The sequence below is a fragment of the Rana temporaria genome, chromosome 2 (assembly GCF_905171775.1).
Source record: "Rana temporaria chromosome 2, aRanTem1.1, whole genome shotgun sequence".
NCBI lineage: Eukaryota > Metazoa > Chordata > Amphibia > Anura > Ranidae > Rana > Rana temporaria.
This window is the reverse complement of record NC_053490.1, coordinates 207,056,545-207,081,547: the sequence shown is the minus strand read 5'-3', so window position 1 is coordinate 207,081,547 and position 25,003 is coordinate 207,056,545. Positions and strand designations below refer to the sequence as shown.

Genomic DNA, 25,003 nt, shown 5'->3' with positions numbered 1-25,003 from the left:
CCAAGGCAATTAGCTTAATGGAAAAGAGGATCTTCTCACCATCCAGGAAATTGGCAAAGGTGTAATGTTTGCCCTTATAGTGGAATTTAACGGCAAATGGGAACCAATATTTGATGTCCTTCTGGGCCAAGACTGTAAGAAGCGGTTTCAGGGTCCTTCTCCTCTGGATTGTAGAAGGAGAGAGGTTGGCGAAAATTTGAACATTGTGACCCTGACACACAATTTGTTTTGTCACTCTAGATTGCTTCATTAACTCTTCTTTAACCAGATAGAAGTGTGGTTTAGCGATGACATCTCTGGGGGACCCGTCCTTTCTTGGAGGGCCTAGGGCCCTATGAACCCTGTCCAGTTCCAGGCGATGTTGTGGGATGTTCGGGATGAGGGATTTAATTATCTCGACAGTGGCTTGGGTAACATCCGTTATGGATTCAGGCAGGCCTCTGACCCTGAAGTTGTACCTCCTGGCTCTATTTTCAAGTTCATCAATCTTAAGTAGGGCTGAGTCGAGCCTTTCCTGCAGCATCTGGATATGGGATGAATTCTGATTGGTCGTTGCAACTGTGAGATCCAGCTTATGTTCTATGGCTTCCATCCTGGAGCCCAGGTTCTGGAAATCAGCTTTAATGTCACTGGTAATTTTAGCTGCAGTGGAAGCGAGGCCTCTTTCTAGTAGGTCAGATAATTTTAAGAATAAGTCCTCAGAGAGGGAACCAGCCTCAGGGTTTGGGGAGGAAGGGAAGGGACTCACCTGTTGTGAGGATAATGGTGGCCCAGTGATTGCAAAGGCAGACTCCCCAAAGCTTTGGCTCAATAATGATTCAGTGGAGGCTGGGGAGTTATTTACTGCAGCTGTACGTTCTGGTGAGCTGGCGTGTAGGTCAGGGTGGCAGGAGCAATTACTTGCCTGTGTTCAGAGTGAACCTCCGCACTCACAGCGTGCTGCTGGGCTGCGGCGGCAATCTTGGTACACCCGGGCGGCTGAGCCTGATGGAATTGCCGCCCGAGATCCCGGCGAACTGGATTCACCAGCATATGGGGGGATTCCCTGGATGAAGAGGGCACCGGACTGCCCGCTGTGGAATGCTGAGGTAACCTCTGTGCGGGTCTGCGAGCGCCGACGGAGCAGGGTGAGATGGAGCTCCAGCTCAAGCGGCCATATTGGAAACTCTGCGCATGCGCACTCCACCTTGTCAGGTTTTATTGCTACAAAAATGGAAATCAAAGTGCCACAGCACTACTAAGAGGTTCAGATCTAACTTTATTCCAAAATCAGGGGGACAGTGCAAAAAGTACCCAAAGCATTTTGAGGGTTTATTATAATAACGTTATATCTGGACCTCTTAGCAGTGATGTTGCATTTGAAATTCCATTTTTGTTACATTACACCACAAGTCAAGGAGACTGTGGACATCCTCTGGGGAGTTGAAGCTGTCTGCTAAGGAATCAGATCATTTATATCAATATCAATACTATAAGATGGCAATACATGGTGATAACCAGGGTCAAGTGCTATTTTCCACTTTCCTCAACTATCCTAACAAGGTTTTTATTGCTGTGTGTGTCCCTGTTGGAGAGATGCATTCTCTCTGTTATCCTGGTGACCATCATCACTGGGACTGAAAGATGAAGAAAAGTCTAAAATGTTGCCACCAGAACAGGAATAAAGAGGTAATCTTCTAAGGGGGACACTTATTCTGGTGACAGCTATCTAAGGTGATTTCCTTTACTTTGAAGAGATTCCCTTTCACTTTCTGTTGTGTCTGCAGGACAGAAAGTAAATGTATATCTAATAATCGGAACATGGAACCATTTTCTGCTCTATCCAAAACAGTAAAAAAGTTTTACTATAAGTGAAATTAAAATCTTTTTATTCATATTTTTCTGTATTGGTATAATAAGGCAAGCTGTCATGTTTCTTCTCAGAGCTGGCAGATGAGCATTAGTACTTTTTAGGACTCTCCCTGGCAAAAACTAAATAAAACAGTATTAAAATCAAAAACTAAATTTCAATATATTGCAGCTATCAAATGTGAATAGGTCGTAGTATTCGTTTTCTTTTTGTGTCTTTTTTACTTTATTTTCAATACTGTAATTTGGCCAGTTACACACTAATGTCTTAGAGTGTCTCCACTGGAAGGACAATGGGGCCACCTTTGGGCAGCAGTATTGTAAGTCCCCGCATTCAATTTGCATGACATGCGAGTGTGCCCGGCTCGCAATGGAACCAGTTCACACATGTCCGGAGGGGGCCGTGGTCCGCATTCCAAAAGGGCACTGTCCGTCTTTGGGTCCATTTCAAGTGTGAATTTAGGCAAAAATTCAGGCCTTGATTCACATCTGAACTGGTGAACAAGGATGCACCGAACCCCATGCTGGGAACCGTGTACGCACATATATATGAACCCGGCCTTAGATGAAGTTGGCTAACAAGAGAAAAAAAAATCTCAGCTAATGCTTACAGAATTTTTTTTTCTCTTGGGATAAATGTATTACATAAACAAATAAAAGCTGGCCATTGTAGATGTTATACGGTTTATCTCAAATTTACACTTTTGCTGGGGAGCTTGGTCTGTTAAAATGAAGATGAAAAATCGAGGACTTACTGGATGGATCAACAGGTGAAAATACAGGAAAAAATCTTTAAAAATAGAACACAAATTCAGCCACCGCATTTAAGAATTGGTAAGCTGCAATATATTTTGGATTTAATACAACTTTAATCACTTAAAGCTACAGGGCGGCCCTCCTGTGCAGAATCACGTACATATACTGTACGTGATTCTGCACTTCTTCCTAGGGGGAATGCGTGCGCCGCCAGCGGGCCACTTTTTCTTGCGATGACTTACAGCAGAAGCCAATCTGCGGTTGCTGTGCAACGGATGTCCACCAGCATCCGTCGATCATCGGGCAGAGACACAGAACGGAGCTCTGCCTATGTAAACATTGCAGAGCTCCATTCTGAAAGGGGGAGTGATGGATTTTGTGTACCTGCAAAGCAGGGTATAAAATACATCACTTCCCTTAGTAAAAGAAGCACATACAGTACACAAAAACCCTGGCTAGGCACACAGGTAACCCTTTGGTTTCCCCAGATGTCTAATCCCTTCCCAGCCAGTGTCATTAGTACAGTGACAGTGCATATTTAGTGTCACTGGTTTCCAAAGTTTCCGCTTGTTAGCTGCAATATCGAATACCCGCTGTAAGTCACTGATCACTAGAATAAAGAAATATAAATAAAAATTTCAGTATATGTACCGTAGTTTGTAGACACTATGGAGGTTATTTATGAAAGGCAAATCCGCTTTGCACTACAAGTGCAAAGTGCACTTGAAATTGCACTGAAAGTGCACTTGGAATTGGAGTCACTGTAGATCCGAGGGGGACATGCAAGGAATATAAAAAACAGCATTTTAGCTTGAACATGATTGGATGGTAAAATCAGCAGAGCTTTCCTTCATTTCAGATCTACCCCTCAGATTTACAGCAACTGCACTTCCAAATGCACTTTCAGTGCAATTTCAAGTGCACTTTGCACTTGTAGACTGCACTTGTAGTGGATTTGCCTTTCGTAAATAACCCCCTATAACTTTTGAGCAATCCAATCAATATACGCTAATTGTGATTTATGTAGCATTGGATTATTGGTAAATATCTAGCAGAATATATATTGGCTTAAATTTATGAAGAAATTTGATTTAAAACATTTTTTTATTGGATATGTTTTTTTAGCAGAAAGTAAGAAATATTGTTCTTTTTTTTTCAAAATTGTTGGTCTTTTTTTTTTTTGAGCAGAAAATAAAACCCTGCAGTGGTGATCAAATACCACCAAAAGAAAGTTCTATTTGTGTGAAAAAGGAACATAACTTTTATTTTGTCAGTTAAAGTAACGCAGTGTTGTATCGCAAAAAAATGGACGCCTGGTCATGAAGGGGGGTATATCTTCCGGAGGTCATGTGGTTAAATACAACTGCAACAAATGCAACTCCTATAAAGTTAAAAAATAATTACCACACACTGAACCACTGGCCTAATATTTAACCCTTCCCTATGGTAAAACCTAGTACTGATAGCCTAACCAAGCCTTTAACACATAGCCACTCTAATGCCGCGTACACACGACCGTTATTCATGACGTGAAAAATTACATTTTTTTTAATGTCATTAAAAACAATCGTGTGTGGGTTCCAGAGCATTTTTTATGAGGTGAAAAATGGGCATTAAAAATTTAGAACATGCTCTATTTTTGTTGCGTCGTTTTTCACGTTGTCGTTTTACTCGTCGTGAAAAACGGTTGTGTGTAGGCTTTAATGACGTGAAAAAAACACGCATGCTCAGAAGCAAGTTATGAGATGGGAACGTTCGTTCTGGTAAAACTACCGTTCGTAATGGAGTAAGCACATGCATCACGCTGTAACAGACAGAAAAGCACGAATCGTCTTTTACTAACACAAAATCAGCTAAAGCAGCCCAAAGGGTGGCCTCATCCGAATGGAACTTCCCCTTTATAGTGCTGTTGTACGTGTTGTAAGTCACCACGCTTTGCTTTAGCATTTTTTTTCACTATCGTGTGTAGGCAAGGCCGTTTTAATGATCGGGTTGAGAAAAAACTTCGTTTTTTCTAGACCCTTAAAAACGTAATTTTTTAGAACCCGAAAAACGGTTGTGTGTACGCGGCATAACACTTAACCACTGAAGTGAGCGCATTTAAAGCAGAACTTTAATTGTAAAAAAAAAAAACATATCTATCCGGTTTAATTTCCAGTAGTTATATTTCTTTACTTCCCCTGTAGAGCTGCAGTTCTGTAATCATGGCACCACTTACCCTATGTGAAGAATAGGGTCTTTAAGACCAGTTAGAAAGTCTTACAAGAGCCCTTTCTGCTGATAAGGTGAAGACACACACACACACACACACACACACACACTGCTTCTGAAGGCATTGAAAGAATAAACTAGACTTAGAAATTAGACATAGACTGCTGCCTTGGAAGGTCATAGGAGGAAGGGAGAGCAGAAACACAAACGAGGTGACAGAAACATTTTGTTGCCCGAGAAAAGTAGAAGCAAGAATTCAACAAACAAAAGATGCTATTTTATCATGCTACTTCTCTATTCGTTTTGCTCATGTGTAGTGATGTGTTATCTGATATAAATGAATCAGTGTTTGGGAACAGCTAAAAAAAGGCTATTCCTGAACCAGTACTCAGAAGAGTTCTTTAATGTGCCCTTTCCCCGTGAGCTGTAAACTACTTAAGGTCCTGCCTTGTATGCGCCCCCCTCCATTGACCACTTCTGCGTATCCCTTGACCCAGCCCTGCACTGAACAGTCTCAAGTAATAAATATTGGGAGCAATAAATTGAAACAATCAACAAAACACTTTGCATTACCAAATGTTTAAAGTAATTGTGAAGTCTCATTTTTTTTTCTATTAAAATAATAAACATCACTTCTTTGAGTAAAAGCAGAACACATAGTACAGTAAAACACTGGCTAGGAACACAGTTAACCTGTTTAGCACCCTAGATGTATAACCCCTTCTCAGCCAGTGTAATTAGTACAGTGACAGTGCATATCTTTAGCACTAATCACTGTATACGGCCCTGTACACACGATCAGTCCAAACTGATGAAAACGGACTGAGGTTCAGTTTCATCAGTCCAAACTTACGGTGTGTATGGCCCATCAGACTTTTGTCCTTCAGTCCAAAGTTTTAGAACTTGCTTTAAAATCAGACTGATGAACTGATAACCGATAGGTCAAAACCAATGGTTAGTACGCAAAAGCATCGGTTCAAAACCCGCGCATGCTCAGAATCATGTCGGCGCATGCTTGGAAGCATTGAACTTCGTTTTTTTCAGCACGTCTTTGTGTTTTACGTCACTGCGTTGGACTCGATCGGTTTTTAAACCGATGGTGTGTAGGCACATCAGACCATCAGACCATCAGTCCATCAGACCATCAGACCATCAGTCCGTTTTCATCAGTTTGGACTGATCGTGTGTACAAGGCCTTAATGTCACTGGTTCCCACAAAGTGTCAAAAGTGTCAGTTGGTGTTTGACTGTCCACCACAAGATCACAGTCCTGTTGTAAGTCGCTGATCACTGCCATTATTAGTATAAAAAAATAAATGCTAATTCCAGTATATACCATAGTTTGTAGTTAGATTTTTTGGGGATATTTTTTACAGCAGAAAGTAAAACATATTGTTGTTTTTTTCTAAATTGACACCTTTTTTTGTTTATAGCGCAAAAAATTAAAAACACAGTAGTGAACAATTACCACCAAAATAAATCTCTATTTGTGGAAAAATAATTATGTAAATTGTATGTTGGTATGGTGTTGCATGACCGCGCAATTGTCAGTTAACATAACTCAGTGGCGTATCATACAAAATTGGCCTGGTCATTGGGGGGGGGGGGATTTTACATCACGTCGTGTGGGTAATATTTCCAGTATGGACATGTAATTGTATTTGTTGCTACAACTTCTTTTCTTTTTAAAAAGAGTAGAGAAGTATAAGAACCCCTGTCAGGTTTTAAGAATAGTATCTCTGTTAAATTGATTCATCCTCTATATTTGTGCTGGTGTCATCAAAAATAAAATGAATGGGAGATTCATAATTGTAGAGTTCTCACCAGAAGCTGAAATTTCACCTTCCAATTAGGGATATCATTTGGTGCCACCTGTCTGAGAGGAATTCTTCTAACGTTTTGGAGATTTCCTATGACATCCTGGCGCTCAAGAGCCTAAATTTTCTCGAAGTACGTCACTACGTTCACATTTGTTGGCCTACAATTGTGTAGCGTTAGTATGCAAGACAAGATCCAGGCACACGCCCTTTGGACAAAAATCAGACGCTCGGTTGGCCAACAATTGGATTGTGTGTTTAGACTCAAGAAAGTAGAGCTACTGAAATAGCTCTTCTGAAGTAGTGCATTGGGTAAGCAAAACAGCTTGTTTTAGACCTGATTCACACCTATGCATTTTTAGGGCTTTTTACATTTTTGCAGATTTGCACTACAGAACGTGTTCCATAGGAAACCTTGTGAAGGTAATGCAAATCTGCAAAATGCAAAAAGCACTAGAAATGTATAGGTATCCCTGCATCCAATTCACAATAGCAGGAGATTTTGACCGGCTCTCTATAGAGCCGGTTTACATATTACTGCTGCGACTCTGATGCACATTTGCGTCTTTTGGTCCATTTCAGGTCTGAATTCAGACAACATTGGACTTGAAATGGGAGCTGCATGCAGTGCCTTAATAATATTTATTTTTAGATTATTCTGATTTTATTTTAATTGACAATTTAACAAAATTACAGTAAGGATGGATGGATGGATACATTTGTACTATTTTTATGGGTTTAATTATTTATAAATGTAAGAGATTATGAACAAATGTGGTTCTAAAATATGTATATGCCATTGATGAGTGTGGTGTGATTAGAGTGATTGTGGTTAGAACCATGTCCCCCCCTCCCCCCCATGGTCAGTTGTAATGGCTTAGTCAGTATAGCAGTCAATTTGCTCTTAGCACTGCTGTGTTATAAAATTGCATCTGTCAAAGGAAACTGGGAGCCAGCGTGTTTAGGTCTTACCCCTAAAACTAATTCTAGAAAGTATTATTTTACAGAAAGAGTAGGTGATGCTTTTAAAAGACTTCCAGCACAGATAGTAAGTCTGTCAACAGTAAGTGGATTCAAACATGCTTGGGACAAACACAGATCTATTCTCAAAAAAAGAGCTAACAAAAAACAAACGACAGACTTAATGGACCAATTGGTCTTTTTTCTGCCATCGCTCTTCTATGTTTCTGAAGTGGCAAAGATCAAGGGCAGCAGAGTTTGCAATTAGGGCACACAGCCCCCCTATATCACATTGTAAAGTGTCAGTAACACATTTTTTAGTTTAAGAAAAGGATCAAGTTTAACCACTTGCCAACCAGCGCATGACAATGTATGTCGGCACAATGGCACGGCTGCTCAAATGGGTGTATAGGTACGTCCCCTTTAAATTGCGGCTTAGTGGGCTCGATGTCCGCTGGTGTCCCGCGATTGTGTCACACAGGGCTGGTGCAAGGATTTTTGACACCCTGAGCGAAACCTTATTTTGCCGTCCCCATTGGCTCCACCCCTGACTCCACCCCTTTGCCCCATCCATATGACAGGAGGCAGCTCCATACAGGAAGCATCGGCTTCCTCTAGCACTGGCTCCAATTACACCACCGGTTGGACGGAGCAGCTGCCTGGGACTGGGTTAGTTACATTCTGCAGCTTGCAGAGCATGCAGACGCGGAGGGAAACCAGTGTCCCGGCGCCCCTATGCACCAGTGTGCCCTAGGCGGCTGCCTAGTTTGCCTAGTGGTAGCACCGGCCCTGGACCGTCACGGAGAGGCAGAATGGGGAGATGCCTATGTAAACAAGGCATTTCCCTGTTCTGCCTAGTAACATGACAGGGATCTACTGCTCCCAGTGATCGGGAGCAGTGATCTCTGTCATGGCTGTAGGTTCCCCCCTACAGTTAGAATCATTCCCTAGGACACACTTAACCCCTTGATCACCCCCTAGTGTTGTAAGCGCGCCTAATTCAAACTAGGCTGGTAGGGGGCGTGTTGTATGTAAATGATTTGTGACCCCATGTAAATGACGCGCTTTACGAACAGCGCATTCGCGCGCATGCTCAGTATCACATCGAATTTTCAAAGTAAATTACGCCCGCTCAATGTATAGACGATGTGAACGTCCAGCCCAGCCCCATTCACGGACGACTTACGCAAACGACGTAAAATACAACGCTGTTCGTACGTTTCAGACGTCCATACCTAACATGACTTACCCCTGCTTTATAAGGGGTAACTTTACGCCGGTCCGACGCCTTACGTAAACAACGTATCTTGATACGCCGGGCGCACGTACGTTCGTGAATCGGCGTATCTAGCTCATTTGCATATTCAATGTGGAAATATACGGAGCCACCTAGCGGCCAGTGTAAATATGCACCCCAAGATACGACGGCAAAGGAGACTTACGCCGCTCGTACCTTGTCCAAATCTATGCGTAACTGATTCTATGAATCAGGCGTATAGATACGACGGCTCGGATTCGGACTTACGACGGCGTACGTGGAGATACGCCGTCGTAAGTCCGTTGTGAATCCGGGCCTATAACTTTTGCGCAAACCAATCAATATACGCTTATTGCAATTTTTTACCAAAAATATGTAGAAGAATACATATCAGCCTAAATTGAGAAAGAAATTATTTTTTTTTATATTTTTTGGGGATATTTATTATTATTTGTTTATAGCGCAAAAAATAAAAACCACAGAGGTGATCAAATACCACCAAAAGAAATCTCTATTTGTGGGAAAAAAAGGATGTCAATTTTGTTTTTGTGCAATCTCTCACGACCGTGCAATTGTCAGTTAAAGCAACGAAGTGCCGTATTGCAAAAAGTGTTCTGGTCAGGAAGGGGGTAAATTCTTCCAGGGCTGAAGAGGTTAAAACCCTAAATCCTTGTTGTTACTTTGCCTGCATAGTTAGGCCAGATTCAGACCCATGTGCTGTGGTCAGTGGCAGTAAAGCATGGAAGATAGTGTGGTGTTACTCATTTTTTTCTAATGTACCCGGTGTGGGGTCATTCTATTTTTTTGATGTACCCATCCAGCACACAGAAATGCATGTGTGTTTTGATGTGAATCATCTATGCACTGTGGTTCACTGCAGTAAAATAATAACAGTGCATTATCACCGGCCTTGTGGGGCATGGGCTTCCCGTTTAGAATGGAATGCTTCACCACACAAACATTCATGCAGCATCACATCACAATGCAGTGGACAGGTTTGAATTAATGTATTATTGTTCACCTGTTTTTCCTTTATTTGTAAATTTACAGCCAAACTGCTAGCAAGGTCGAGTCACAATTTACCCTACACTTAATGCTCCATGCACACTAGTGTTTTTCATAAGCTTCAAAAAAGCTAAGAAAAAGAACTGGATGAACAATGCTGATAATAGCATTTTTGTGCCAGCTTCTAGTAGCATTTTAGTAGCTTTTAGAAGCATTTAGAAGCTTTTAGGAGCATTTAGAAGCCTGAGGCCTCGTACACACGACCGAGGAACTCGACGGGCGAAACACATCATTTTGCTCGTCGAGTTCCTTGTGAAGCCGTCGAGAAACTCGACAAGCCAATTTTCTTTATTCCCGTCAAGGAAATAGAGAACATGCTCTCTTTTTGGCTCGTCGAGTTTCTCGACAGTTTCCTCGACGAAAATGTACACACGACCGGTTTCCTTGGCAAAAAAATATCTCCCAGTAAGTTTCTTGCTGGTTTTTGCAGAGAAACTCGGTCGTGTGTATGAGACCTTAGCATTTTATTAGCATTTTTGCAGTGCATGAAAGGGAAAAAAAGCTGTTAGTAGCATTTTGGTAACATTTATGCCCTGTACACACGACCGGTTTTCCTGTCGGAATAAACTCTGACCGTTTTTCTGATGGAGTTCAGACGGAATTCTGCTCAAGCTGTCTTGTATACACAAGGTCACACCAAATTCTGACCGCCAAGAATGCGATGACGTACAACACTACGAGCTGAGAAAAATTAAGTTCAATGCTTCCGAGCATGCGTCAACTTGATTCTGAGCATGCGTTGTTTTTAGTCCGTCGGAATTGCACCCAGACGAACGTAAATTCTGATATAAATTTTTTTCAGCAGAAAAATTTAGAACATATCAAATTCCGTTGGAATTTCAGATGAAAAAAGTCCAATGAGACATACACACGGATGGAATATCTGATGAAAAGCTTCCGTCTGACTTTTTCTGTCGGAAATTCCGCTCTTGTGTACAAGGCATAAGAAGCTGATATGAGCATTTAGGGGTGTTTAGCAACATTCAGCATTTTTTTTCTGCTGAAAAAATGTTCCAGAAGAATGCTAATAGCCTAATGTAGTGTGCATAGGATAGCACTATTTACTGTAGATTCTAGGAGCGGAAATGCTAGTGCAGACTCCATGTGGAAATTACTTCTGAGTTTAGTACCACACTAGGGCTATCCAGTTGGTTATGATTGAAGGGGTACAGCTTCACAAGACAGCTGGTCTATGGGACAAGAAGCAAAAACCTGTGATGTGCATACTTTCATTGATGCTTAGGTAATAGTATATGATAGAATACTACATACCTGTGAAAAATAGATTTACATTTACTTATGTTTTGTTACTTACCACGGTAAGGATGCTATGCCATGTTATTGAAGCTCACCAAAATTCTCTAACATTGAGAGTATAATATGTTCCCAAACCCTCTACTCTTGAGTTTTGAATTATTACCATAACATTGTTAATTGTAGAATCAAGAGGTCACAGGTTTGATAGATCTGGGTTAAAATAGCAAAAACTGAAGGCACATGTTTTCTCACCCAGGTATCACTACAGTACTGACAATGACAACTCTGAGCACCATAGCAAGAAAATCTTTACCACGAGTTTCATATGTCACCGCCATGGACCTATTTGTGACTGTCTGTTTCTTATTCGTATTTGCGGCATTGATGGAGTATGCAGCTCTTAATTACTATTCAAGTTGCAAAAAACCGAGAAGTAAAAAGAAGAAAAAATCGGTAAGACATATTGTTTTTCTAATTTATCATGTTTTGTTTGGACTTTATGTTGAGTTTTTATGTATTAATATGCTAATAATTGCCTGTCACATTTATGTTAAAAGAGAAAATTTACCATTTACAGTACATAGTCCAGAGTGCTGAAGATTAGTACAGTACTAAAGCTGGATAACACAGAACAGATAAGAAAGGGTAGAGCTGTGTATTCGAAAAGATTGTGAAATCAAACATTACTTATGTAGGTCCTATGTAAATCGTATTAGTCATATTTATGCATATAGTTCACCAACTTGAAACAAAAATACTGGCTTGAAATTAGTTTCCATGCCATAATGCTTACACCTGACATATGTAATATGCACCCAATGAAAATGAACAATGACATTTTGTACAATCTTTTTGCACAATCTCCTTTAGATTTACCAAAGCTATATAATAGGAGGAGACATCATCTATCCAATTACTCTGTATCCAATCAGGCAGGGCCTTGCACTACATAGTTGACGGTAGATCTAAAAGAGATTGTACAATAAGATTGTATGGTGTATGGCCACTTTTTATACACAAAAAATTAACTTGCTCATGCTTTCATTGCCAGTAAATATTATGCCGCGTACACACGATCGGCCAAACCGATGAGAACGGTCTGATGGACCGTTTTCATCGGACCAAACCGATCATGTGTGGGCCCCATCGCTTATTTATCCATAGGTTAAAAAAAAGCAATCTTGTTTTAAATTTAACCGATGGATACCTAACCGATAGAAAAAAAACGATCGTTTGTAGGCACGTCCATCGGTTAAAAATCCACGCATGCTCAGAATCAAGTTGACGCATGCTTGAAAGCATTGAACTTAGTTTTTTTCAGCAAGTCGTTGTGTTTTATGCCACCGCGTTCTGACACGATCGTTTTTTTAACCGATGGTGTGTAGGCACATCAGACAATCAGTCAGCTTCATCGGTTAACCGATGAAAACGGTCCATCAGACCGTTCTCATCGAATGGACCGATCGTGTGAACAGGGCTTTAATGACACCCCAAATACACATTTTTCCACGTGAAAAAACGATTGTCAAGTGCAGCAAAATGCACATTAAAATGTGCAAAGCAAACAAAACAAGACAGCGCATCCCATGAGCTACTTTGCTGGATGTAGGGCAGCCCATTAAAATAATTGGGCTGCACTATGCATGTCGTGGGAAAAACAAGCCCGAAAAAAATGTACAGTGCCACTACATTACAGTAGGTGTGACTGCAGCCTGAAAGAGAAATTGGTGCGTTTACACAAGAACAATGAGGCTCTATTCACATCTGCCTGTTTCTGAACAAATAATGTGAGTATCACGTACCTGGTGCCAGAGGTCAATGGAGAGAGAGCGCTTCTCTTGCGGCTAAGTTCCAGACCCCCCTGAAGGTGGATACAGGAGAGGTCAGACCCAAAGTTACACAGGTCACCTGCTGGACTGTATGCAGGAGGTTCCAGAGTACAGCTGGTGTGCTGGCATAGAATCAGCAGGTGGTGCATGTGAAGCTTTGCAGGATTCGGATAATGCTGAGACTGGAGCATGATCAGAAGGAGGCCTAGGTCAGAAGCCAGGTGAGTATCCAGCTAGGTGAGTATCAGAGCAAATGTGATCAGGTGGATAGCCAAGGTCAGAAGCCAGGTGGGTATCAGTATCATGTGGATAGCAAGGAAATGCCTGTTATCGTCTAAGAGAGTGTGAGGAGAGGAAAGCCGATCATCAGCATTTCCTCACAAGGGAATCTTGTATAGATAATCAGGGCACTGATCATTAGTGCCCTGATTATCAGTACAATCCCAACAATGCCCAGAAGTGATGCCAGTCAGTGCCCATCGGTAGTGCCAATATGTGCCCATCAGTGATGCCAATTTGTTCCCATCAGTGATGCAGATCATTGTTGCCCATCAGTGCCACCCATCAGTGCCCATCATTGCTGCCTATTATTGCCACCTATTGCTGCCCATAAGTGCTTCCTATCAGTGCCTGTCAGTGCCACCTATCAGTCCTCATCAGTGCTGCATACCAGTGCCGTCTATCAGTGTCCATCAGTGCTGCATATTAGTGACTCATCATCAGTGCCCTTCAGTGTCATCTCATTAGCATTCATCAGTGCCACCTCATCAGTGTAGGACAAAAATTACTTATTTACAGAAACAAAGAAAAACTATTTTTTTTGTAAATGTACGGTCTTTTTTCATTTTTTTGCAAAAAATATAAAGCAGTGATTAAATACCACCAAAAATGAAGCTCTATTTGTAAAAAGCGTTGCAGCGTACAGCGTTGCATGACAGCTCTGAAAAATGAAAATTGGACTGGGCAGGCAGGGGGTAAAAGTGCCCAGTATTGAAGTAGTTAAAGTCAGCAATAGAAGCTTTCATATTTCTATTCTTGAAAGCAGAAAATATATAAGAATACATGCAAAATAAAAACACAATTATTATACTCAAAATAAAACTAGATATAAAGTTTACTTCCATTATTTCTTTTTCTAAACCTTATGTCAAGGGAGAATAATTAATTGTTATGCTACAGAAAGTCCCAACAATTTAAACAAAATCTCAGCGTAACTGGTAAAATATTTATAAAAGTGCAGCACTTATTCCTTAAGTAGACAGTTATGTATCTCCCCAATTGTTTTAAGCCCGGGGTTCTAATAAATAAATCACGTTTACTTCATTTTTATGAATTATTTACTAGGAATTTGGAGATGCTTTCTTTAGATGTATTGTACACATGCAATCACCAATTCTTCTGTTATAAAAAAAAAACCTATTAAGGGGTTTTGGTCAATAAACTACTATATTTGGTGCTACACCTTAGAATTTTCTAGCTTTGTTCACCCACACGTTTTGTTTCTCTACTGCTATGCCTCAGTGCCTAGCTATACTTACCTAATGAATGATTTAAAGCATTTCCCCTCTCCAGACTTTATAACATTCATTGATTTAATTGTGCTTTATGTTTATTTTTATTCACTCAATTTTCTGTTAGATGTTAAAGGGATCTAGCCACTAATAAAGGTTTTGTGATGAGTGGTGCTTAATAAAAATCGGTAAAAAGAATACTTACATTTAAGGGAACACATAGGTAGGGACTGGGCTGGGACAACAGATGACATTTGTCCCCTGGTCCAGTACAAACAATATGTTGGTCTGGTGGTCCTGAATTGAGATACTGCCCCATTCAGATTTCATTTTAGAGCAGGACCCACAGTCAGTGACAGCTGCTGGCCATATTATAACTTTCAAAGTTATATTGTTCAGGTCATAAAGTACTTAATTGCTTACAAATCATTCCCTTCAATCCCCCTTTTAAATATATGTATGTAAAAAGGTATATTATAATAAACCATGATTGCTAAGACAGTGCCCACCTTTAACCATGACCACCTATCCCTGCAGCATGCTTTCTTAACCTACCATGAACGGGCCAGTTAATTTTCATTTTTTGAGAAGTATTCTTCAAGGCTGGTTGTTGTCTCATCAGGGACTACATTGAAAATACAGGGGCAGATCCACAGAGCTAGTACGCCGGCGTATCTACTGATACACCGGCATACTTTCAAATTACCCGTGTCGTATCTTTGGTTTTAATCCTCAAACCAAGATACGATGGCATCTGGGTTAGATCCGACAGGTATACGTCCTCGTACGCCTTCGGGATCTAAGATGCAATACTTCGGTGTCCGCTGGGTGCCATTAACGTCGTTTTCCGCGTCGGGTATGTAAATTAGCTATTTCCGTCGATCCACGAACGTACGAGCGGCCGGCGCATTTTTTTATGGTGTCTCTAGATGGCTTTTTCCGGCGTATAGTTAAAGCTGGTATTTCGTCGCGTATAGTTAGACCTGCCATGTTAAGTATGGCCGTCGTTCCTGCGTTTATTTTGATTTTGATTTTTTGCGTAAGTCGTTCGTGAAACGGGATGGACGTAATTCACATCTAAGTTAAAAAAAATGACGTCGTTGCGACGTCATTTAGCGCAATGCACGGTGGGAAATTTAGAAACGGAGCATGCGCAGTTCATTTGGCAAGGGGACGCGCTTCATTTAAATGAAACACGCCCCCTAATCGCTCATTTGAATTCCGCCGCCAGAGATAGACTACGCCGCCGTAACTTACGGCGCAAATTCTTCCAGGATTCGAACTAAAGCCAGGTAAGATACGGCGGCATAGCGTATCTCTGATACGCTGCGGGGGTGCAGATCTCTGTGGATCTGCCCCATAATTTTAAACCATTTAAGGAGGTTAGAAAGGGGTTAATTTTAAGAAAATAATCAGACATTCTTTTTTTCTTGGTGAGTATTTTCCAAGGTATATGGTGTTTAATTACAGTATTAACAGAACGGTCCAGAGCGGTACTGCTTACCTTCGTGATAAATAATTCTACCACTGCAGTTAGGTTTAAAAATAAATCCCTGTGCATTCAAATTTGGTGTTTGGCAATTTCCAACTTTTGCTAGCACACTTTTTTGTTTCTTTCTTTTTTATTCTTTTTGTTGAAGTTTTAAACTTAGTGCAGACAGAAGGTAAGAAGGGATATTACCGCGCTACCAAAGGACTTGTGGAAGGGAAACTAATGGGAAGGGAGGGGGGATGGGATAGAGGGGAAGGACAGTAAACAAACAAGGGGAGAAAAGGTAAAACTGCTGCGGCACTGCAAGTGTATCAAAACCCAAAATATATGAATAAAAAATAGTGCTGCGCTGTAGGGATCCCTACAGTGCAGCACTATTTTTTATTCATTAGTACAGACAGAAGACTTGTAAAGTGACAACACAAAAAGTAAAAAAATAAAATGAAAGGTAAGAAAACCATAAAAGGCCCCATACACACGAGAGGATTTCAGCAGATTTCTATGCGATGGCGTGTACACACCATCGCATTGAAATCCGCGCTGAAATCCTCTGGCGATGACGTGTCGCGCCATCGCCGCTATTATGACGCGGCGACGGGCGCGACGCTGTCATATAAGGAATTCCACGCATGCGTCAAATCATTACGACGCGTGCGGGGAATCCCTTTGGACGGATGGATCCGGTGAGTCTGTACAGACGAGCGGATCCATCCGTGGGATCCGATTCCAGCAGATAGATATTCTGTGCATGTCGACAAATATTTATCTGCTGGAATTCGGAAATATCCGCGGATAAATATCCGCCGGAGTGTACACACCATAGAATCTATCCGCAGAAACCCATTCGATGGGATTTATCTGCGGATAGATTCTATCGTGTGTACGGGGCCAAAGAGTCACACAACAGCCTAAGTGGCCAGCATGGCCCTGACTAACAGTAGAGGAAAAGCCAACCACATTTCCACATAAATAATTACTTTATTTTTATAATAAAATTATATGCAACCGATTATGGCATCCAGATATACAATCAACTCTTCACAGATAAATCCCGAATGTAATGCTGACTGACCTATTGCCAATCAAATGGTAAACCTGAAACACTACATGCAGTTTTATGGTAATGATAAACAATTGAACCGCATATTCAAAGAGAGACAGCTTTGACTCTGATGCAGTAGATGCAACATTCACCCAGCTCCCCAACACTTTATCACATTTTGCTGGTACCTCTCTAATGGCATATGTAGCCTTACAAAGAGGTAGGGCTTTGTTTATTAGAGCCTTCCAGGTTGTGATGGTTAGAACATTAGATTTTTTTACAAGAAAGAATAATGCTTTTTCTGGCATAATAGAACAACAAGGTTAGGAGAGTGTGGATCACCTTTGTAGGGACTAAGGGTTCAACCAATCCCAGCAAGCAAATCTCCACAGTAGGGATTATATTTCATATTGTGACAACATTTATATATTGTACTACATTGAGCCAGAATTGTTGTATTTATGTAGAATCTCAAGATACATGGATGAAATCCGGGAAGGGAAGAATTACATCGCCAACAACTAGGTGACAGAGAAGGAAATATTTTTAGCCAATTTAGTAGTAGTTAAATACATTCTATGCAAACATTTATATTGGATGATGTGATCTCTCACAAACACCAGTCTAGTGAAAGAGAAGTCCCAAATATACTCCCAGTCATTCCCATCCATGCTATGAAAATTAGCCAACCAAACATTACGACAGGATAGAAGAAGCCTGGCAGTATTTACAAACAGTTGCTTATATATGAATGATGCTTAATTTTCTTAAAAGAGTTTGGTCCTGCCCTCTAATGCCCATCATTCATCTTGGCTAATGAAGGGCATCATGTATACTATGGCCCCTGGGATACGTATGTTACATATCCCAGGAGGCTTAATGCTTCATAGAGAAAGGAGGAAGGGGAGGGCTTAGTGGAGCATCATCCCGAGACTTGTCGGCTAAACCCAGAATAGCCAGTAGGCCTTAGGATGAGGTCTCATGAACGATGGAGGTGCAGATGGAGGTGCAGGACTGAGCAGGGGCAGAAGGTTAGCAGGGGTTTACAAAAAATGGGAGGGGGAGGCTGGAGAAACACAGGCTGGAGAACAGGCTAGAGAACAGGAGCATAGCACCATGTATACACATAACTGTATGACTTTGAGTTGATGTGGGCTTGTTACTCTATCATGGCTCCTAATTATATTTGCACATGAGCAGTCAGTAATATTAAGAGATTTTAGGAAGAACCACTCAGAATCCTAAATAGTTTTTTTTTTCAGTTCTACTAACACTGACTAAAGAGAAAAGCCCATCCTGCACCATTCTCTCCTTGACAATCACAAAATAATGCTGCATTGTTTAGCTTTAACATCTTGGCTTATTTGTTGTTTCATCATCTTGCCCATAATGAAGCTCAAGTGGTTGACTATAGTTTTGCTTAATAATGTTACAAAATCACCTGTCCCTCTATTGTTGGGGTGATGACCCTTTCTTTTACTACTCAAGGCCTCAATCTGTTCTGACTGCTTATGGAGATTAATATTATTGTTGCTTAAAAGCAATGCTAATTCAGAATATGACCTTGCTTTAAATCAGGGTTAAGTAAATTATGAGCAGCTGTATCCTTTCCTCTGTAAGCAAGGCATAGTTTGGTAATATACAAAATGCTATTATTTTTACAGTCTCACTGTTCTAAATTATTGTGTCCTTTTGCTGATTTTGCAGGTTAACAGTAATGTGAGTTTCAATACCTATGCTGTTTTCCAAAGAGAAATATGCATTGGCTGCTGCTTGGTGCTGTGCACATTCCTTGTGTTCCCTGACACGTACATATACATGTACTTTATCAACCCTTTAACAAGTAATGAATGGACTCCTTCTGTTGACACCGAAAGCCATTAAAGTTGAGCAAATCAGTCCTTGTGTTTCTTCAGGGAACGCAAAACTATTTTTATTTATTGCACAATCACCAGGCACAAGGCAAAAGTAGATTTACAGCCTTAGAAATAATACCATTCAGTTGCATTTGATGGTGGCTGGCTGGGGTGTGCTTTCATAAAATATTGTTTAGTAGTAGACTAGTGCTAGACAAAAGGTCTTGTGCCACAAATGCTCTAAAGGTCTGAGATGTTTAATGCCCAGTACACACGATCGGAATTTCCGATGGGATAAAATGCGATGGAATGAGCTGAGAAAAATTAGGTTCAATGCTTCCGAACATGCGTCGACTTGATTCTGAGCATGCGTCGACTTAAATTTCCGATAGGATTTTTTTCAATCGGGAAAAAAATAAAACATGTTTTATTTCTAAACTCCGACAGAAAAAAGTCAGATGGGGCCCACACGCGGTCGGAATATCCTATGAAAAAAATCCATCTGACTTTTTTCATCGGAAATTCAGATCGTGTGTACAAGGCAAAACATGTGAAATACGCTTCAGCAGGAATAGAAAGCTTATCTGAAGATGCAGCAACACATTTGAAATGGAAATGATAGATTCTGCATATGTACAAACAACATCTTGCCATTAAATTACAGACTCAGCAGGTGTGGAAAATTTAACAGAGCAGGAAATCATAGATTTCACAAAATAAGTGCTTAAAGAAGGCATGTTTGTATCAGTCCATCCTATTTTTAAATTGGGCTTTCAGATTCTGATAAGCTCCTGGCCCGCTGACCACCAAAACTCCTCGGTCAGGACTATGGGGAAGAGGCCCTTGTCTTTATCTTTGTTTTCATTCATCTGTTAGCTAACGGCTCAATGGGCTGAGCATTCACTGTCATGGTTGTTAGGACGCCGGCAGCTGCTGGTTCCCTAACAACCAACTTTAGCAAGAAGCTGTCACATTTAGCAGTGATATCAATGCTTCACTGTCCATTGCTACCAAAGGTTCAGCCTGCCTGAGCTGTAATTTAGTTTGTCCATTCATCAAACTTCTGAACAAGGTAGCTGATCCCTATTCACTACTTCATGAGCAACAATTCAAAATTGCTAAAGTTTTACTCATTTGCAGCCAGCATGCAGAACTGTTGACTCCATATCACATGCTGTAGAAAATTATTTTTGTGTCAGATTCAGCCAGTGGGTGGAGCTCTCAGCTTATTTTACATGCCTTTCTATAAAGTGCAAGCAAGTGACCCCCAAATAATAATCTACAGTAGTTATCAGCTAGTCCAAAAATAGTTATTTTTGGTCATCAATGTAGTTATATAAGGCTTAGTTAACTTCATAATGAAAATAAACCATCCATGTGTCTCTTCCTGTATTCTGCACTCTCCCTGTTCCTACAAATCCCCTTTGCCAGCATTGAGTGCCCCTAAAATAAATTATAATATTCTTACTGTGTCCCAGGATATAGTCAAATTTTTAGTCAGTCATTCTCTAAGATTACTTTAGGCTTTCTGGTTCACTAAAGAAGATGATTGAATAAATCCCATAACCAAGCCAGTGACAAGTATTGGTAGGTGTAATTCCATTAATCTGGCATGCGGCAACCTATGACACTACTTAATATCACTTGTTTTCCATCTCTTTCTTTAGAATTATTCGGTTCTGGATATAAGACCTCCTCCAACTGTCATCACATTGAACAATACCATGTACTGGCAGGAATTTGAGGAGACATGTGTCTATGAGTGTCTAGATGGTAAAGACTGTCAAAGCTTCTTTTGTTGCTACGATGAATGTAAATCGGGCTCGTGGAGAAGAGGTCGGGTACATATAGACCTTCTAGAATTGGACTCATACTCCAGAGTCTTTTTTCCAACATCATTCTTGCTGTTTAACCTTGTATACTGGGTTGGATATCTTTACCTATGAAGACTCACATTGTGAAGACTGCCTTTATCTGAATCAGTCCAACAAACAAAGCTGAAGGATACAAAATACTGTTTTTTCTCCTCACAGGAACCATGTTTGTGGTTGACTGAGCAAGAAAAAAGGACTCTATTTAAAGAGCTTAATTGTGAAATGTTACTACCGATGCCTAACTGATTTTTACCACAAGACAATACTTATAAATTCTTATATAGTAAAAATTTATATTTGGCATAGAAAAATTACACTGAAAAAATATCATTGAGTTATATTGTAAGTACAAAAAAGTGAAGAAAGATACCATTGCACCGTTTTATTAAAAAATAATTAAAAATTTATATATAAAATGAAGTACATTTTTTATTAATAGATTACATACCAGATTATTTAAAATAAAAGCCATGTTTATCTTTTTATAAAAGTGGTATAGATGTTACAAAAATCTGTAACTTTTTGAAGATATGACACAAGCACACTAGCTGGCAAAATGTGAAGATACATTTACTTTGGAAAAAGTGAAACAAACTCTTATGTTTACAAAGAAGACTCATTTTGAAAGAACACTATTTATAGACATCCTATGTATGCTCTTGTAAGACTACTTCTAAACAAAGAAAGAAGAAAAAGAAGAGTCATCCTTTTATATTGTGAAGTTTTTTTTACAATTACTGTTTGATTACAATACCCCTATGATTAACAGTGTTTTATGTCACAATGGCTATTTACCATGGTGCCTATCAGCTACATTCTAAACACATATATGAAAGAATTAAAACATCTATAAATATATTTTCTTCATTTTAAACATTTTTGCTCTTCTTTTTTAGCCGTGCAAGTGATCGTTTTCAGATATACCGTTAAAGTATTTTCTAGGATCTGATTCTCCTAACCAGCACATATACCTTCTAATAAACTAGCTAGGCAAGCAAAGGAAAATAAATAACCTTGTTTTTAAAATGATAAGATAACTGCTATCTGGATTTTTTTAAAGGTGACCAAGGACATCAGGAGGTAATTATATTATTATTATTATACACGATTTATATAGTGCCAACAGTTTATGCAGCGCTTACAATGTATAGGGGGACAGCACAATTACAGTACAGTTCAATACAGAGGGTACAGGAGGGTTTTACATTCTAAGGGGAGTGGGTATGCACAGTCTAGTTGTAAGAAGATGTATTCTTTGCACATCTTGACATAAAAGCCGGGAGCAGGAGCAATATACTAAAAAAAAATATACCCTTAGACAATAGGTCAATTGCCTAATTAAAAAAATCATAATATGTCTACATGTACTTGAAGTCAATACTTTATTCATTTCAAAATACACAAAAAATGTGGTCCCACAATTCATGCCAGAAATTGAGGTAAGTTACTAAAATTCAAGTCAACAAAAATTCAAAAGGAGATTTCTAGATTGTACTAACATTGGCCAATTTGCTGATCGCTTTTAATCTGTCACACTTTTCTCATATTACTTTTTTTCATTTTAAATGTAACATACCTATCCTACCAACTAGGGCACACCAGCTATGGACTGGTATCCCAGTAAAAGCCAATGTGCCTATCAGATTTAGGAAAGCCTTTCAAGATGTAGGTACACAAAAACAGTCTGTTCACCCCTTCTAATTCCACCAGCCTGTGCTGAAGGCACATCACAGTCTTACACATCTCTTTCCCCATTCACACACTAAACACAAAACAAGCCCTAAATACCCAAATCATAACCATAGACAGAGTTGCAAAAGATCACAACGTGCCTTTAGCAGTTGCCAGACTGATGCTGAACTACATTTAAGCCAGTATTAACTTTGTAGAGAGTTTGCATTTTAAAGCGAAGCGAAACTCTCCTATCCTTTGCAGCCAAGGAACTTGCTGTCTTAGCTTTTGTTTGATCTGAAACTGTCATGGTTCTGCAAAAGCGATCAGCTATGACACCAGCTATTGGATAGTTTGACAGTTTGCTTGAGAAAACAAGCAAATGTGACAGTTAGCATTCCTGGAATGCCGCCGACGTAACTGTTTTTTTTTAACTGTTAAATCGATGGGTTTAGTTAAGCTTGTATAGTATGATTGACTGAACGTATATTTTTATTCATGAGGGGTAGAAGCATTTTTAAGATGGAGATGAAAAAAAAGATGGATGAAGGATCTAATGTTATCAAGCCTAATTACAGGAGCAGTGTTTTCTGTGGTTTGTTTATTTATATGTTACTGTTTGACAGAGTCTGTGCAGAGTACAATTTTGTAAAATCCATTTCAGTAGATGAGCAGGTTTGTATGGGCAATGACATGACAGTGGACTTCTTTATAAGATTTATTATTTAGTATTAGGGATGAGTGAATAGGTCTGGATTCAGTTCACAGCGGGATTTGTCAAACCCATTCTGAAGTTTGAAAATTGGGTACTTAAATCCAAACCACATTTGGGGGAGAAATCTAGAAAAATTGTTATGGCCATCTTCAAGGCTAATAGGCAAGGGATTTGAAAATAGGCAGGGGATTGTTAAAACAAATAGTATGGGGAGCTGGGAACCAACATTATAGACATGTGCAAAAAAAATGGTGTCCCTTCTTTATGTGACTTCAAGGTGAACAATGGTAAAACATCAATGCTTTCATGTACATGCTTGTACACCCTTATCTGAATGTGATGTTATGGATAAGTACAGTTCTTACAAACAGCATCAGGTACACTGTATTCTGGCATCACATAATTTGCATCTGTAATTACCGGTATTTTTTTTTTTACTTTTATAAGATTGACATAAAAAACAGCAACAGAAACACTCCTTTGTAATTCATTACAATTTAAAAAAAAAGTCGATTTGACTGTGACACCTTATTTTAATGGAGGAAGTCACAACAGATCTAACAGCTAAAGAAAATATAGTTAAAGCCCTCAACTTCAAACCAACAGGTCAGTGGCAAAACAGTTTCATATAGTATAGTTTGTGAGCTTCTTTTTTTCAGCACCCCACTGTATTGTCCTAAAAGTTTAGTAAAATGTCAATAAATGCACAAAATCACTTCAAAATTGCAACCATTGTACAACCCCCTACCAATTCCCATATCCAGAATTATATCCAAAGTGCCCAAAACATGCACTTCAGATACACAGGGTATGTTGTTTATTAATTAGCCAGTGTCAGGGCCAATATGGTAGCACTTAAATTGACAGCAAATCGCAAATAGAAATAGAAAGAGTTCTGCCATGTAGGTCTTTTTTTTAATTGTATCCATTGCTGACAGAACCATTGTGTTCTGCAGCCTCTGCCTGCAGTGTATCAGTAGTATTAGTGATTGGGTACCATGTATACAAGAAATCAACAGTGCTGTCCTTTCTATCATCCTCAAGGATGCTCCTCAAGGATGCATAGTGATCACTTTTGGAGGACTGCTAATGCACATTTTTCCTCTGCCTTTTCCTCCATTACTAATCCCCCCATAGGAACGGGAGAGATTGAGTGCTGGCAATGTGACCCTTTTCCTCCTCCTTCTCCTCAAGAATGTATTGCAGATTTTTTTATTCAGCTTTTTTTTAGCAAGTTGTTTGTGCTCTAGCCTCTCCCATATAATCTTAGGGGACGTTCTTGGCCCTTTTCCTACTCGCCTTCTCCCCAAGGGCACTGGGCACTCTTTTCTTTTTCTTTCTAAAGAGTGCATATCTGTCCTTTTTGCTTGGGCCTGCTAATGTGCCATTTTCCTCCTCCTTCGTAATATGATCTTTTTTTCTTCCCCCTCAAGGGCGCATAACCACTGTTTTTTTTGTTTTTGTTTTTGAGGGGAGACTAATACTCCGTTCCTCTTTTTGGCCTGTGCTACACCAGGAGACAAAGGAGTAATACAAGAAGAAGTGTTAGAGTGCTGACAGTGAGAAGGAGTACATTTTTTGAGGGGAGGCTTTCAGGTTGACTTTGAGTGTGTTGAAGCAATCCAGCACCGGCAGATGCACAGGACTGCTTCCATCTTACAGCCAGAAGTCATCTGTCATACATACACACACTCCTGGTGGCTGAAACCAACGGGAGTGTGTTTAAAACTCACAATATAGACCTGAGAGCAAAATATTTAAAACACACATTCAGTCTGTTATGACTGCAGAAAATTCCTGTAGAGAAGCTAAAAAGAGGTTGCAGAACACACATTAGTAGCA

The 25,003-nt window shown here is 40.0% G+C and overlaps 1 protein-coding gene across 1 annotated transcript in view; it reads left to right on the top strand.

Annotated features, from left to right (window-relative positions):
* LOC120926418 (gamma-aminobutyric acid receptor subunit gamma-3) overlaps window positions 1-21,649 on the top strand; it is a 318,111-nt gene extending 296,462 nt beyond the window's left edge. The window contains exons 5-6 of the mRNA XM_040336316.1: window positions 11,428-11,624; window positions 20,569-21,649. Of these exons, the coding sequence (XP_040192250.1) occupies window positions 11,428-11,624; window positions 20,569-20,847 (476 nt within the window). The 3' untranslated portion in view covers window positions 20,848-21,649. The remainder of the gene's footprint in view (window positions 1-11,427; window positions 11,625-20,568) is intronic.
* The last annotated feature ends 3,354 nt before the right edge of the window (window positions 21,650-25,003 follow it).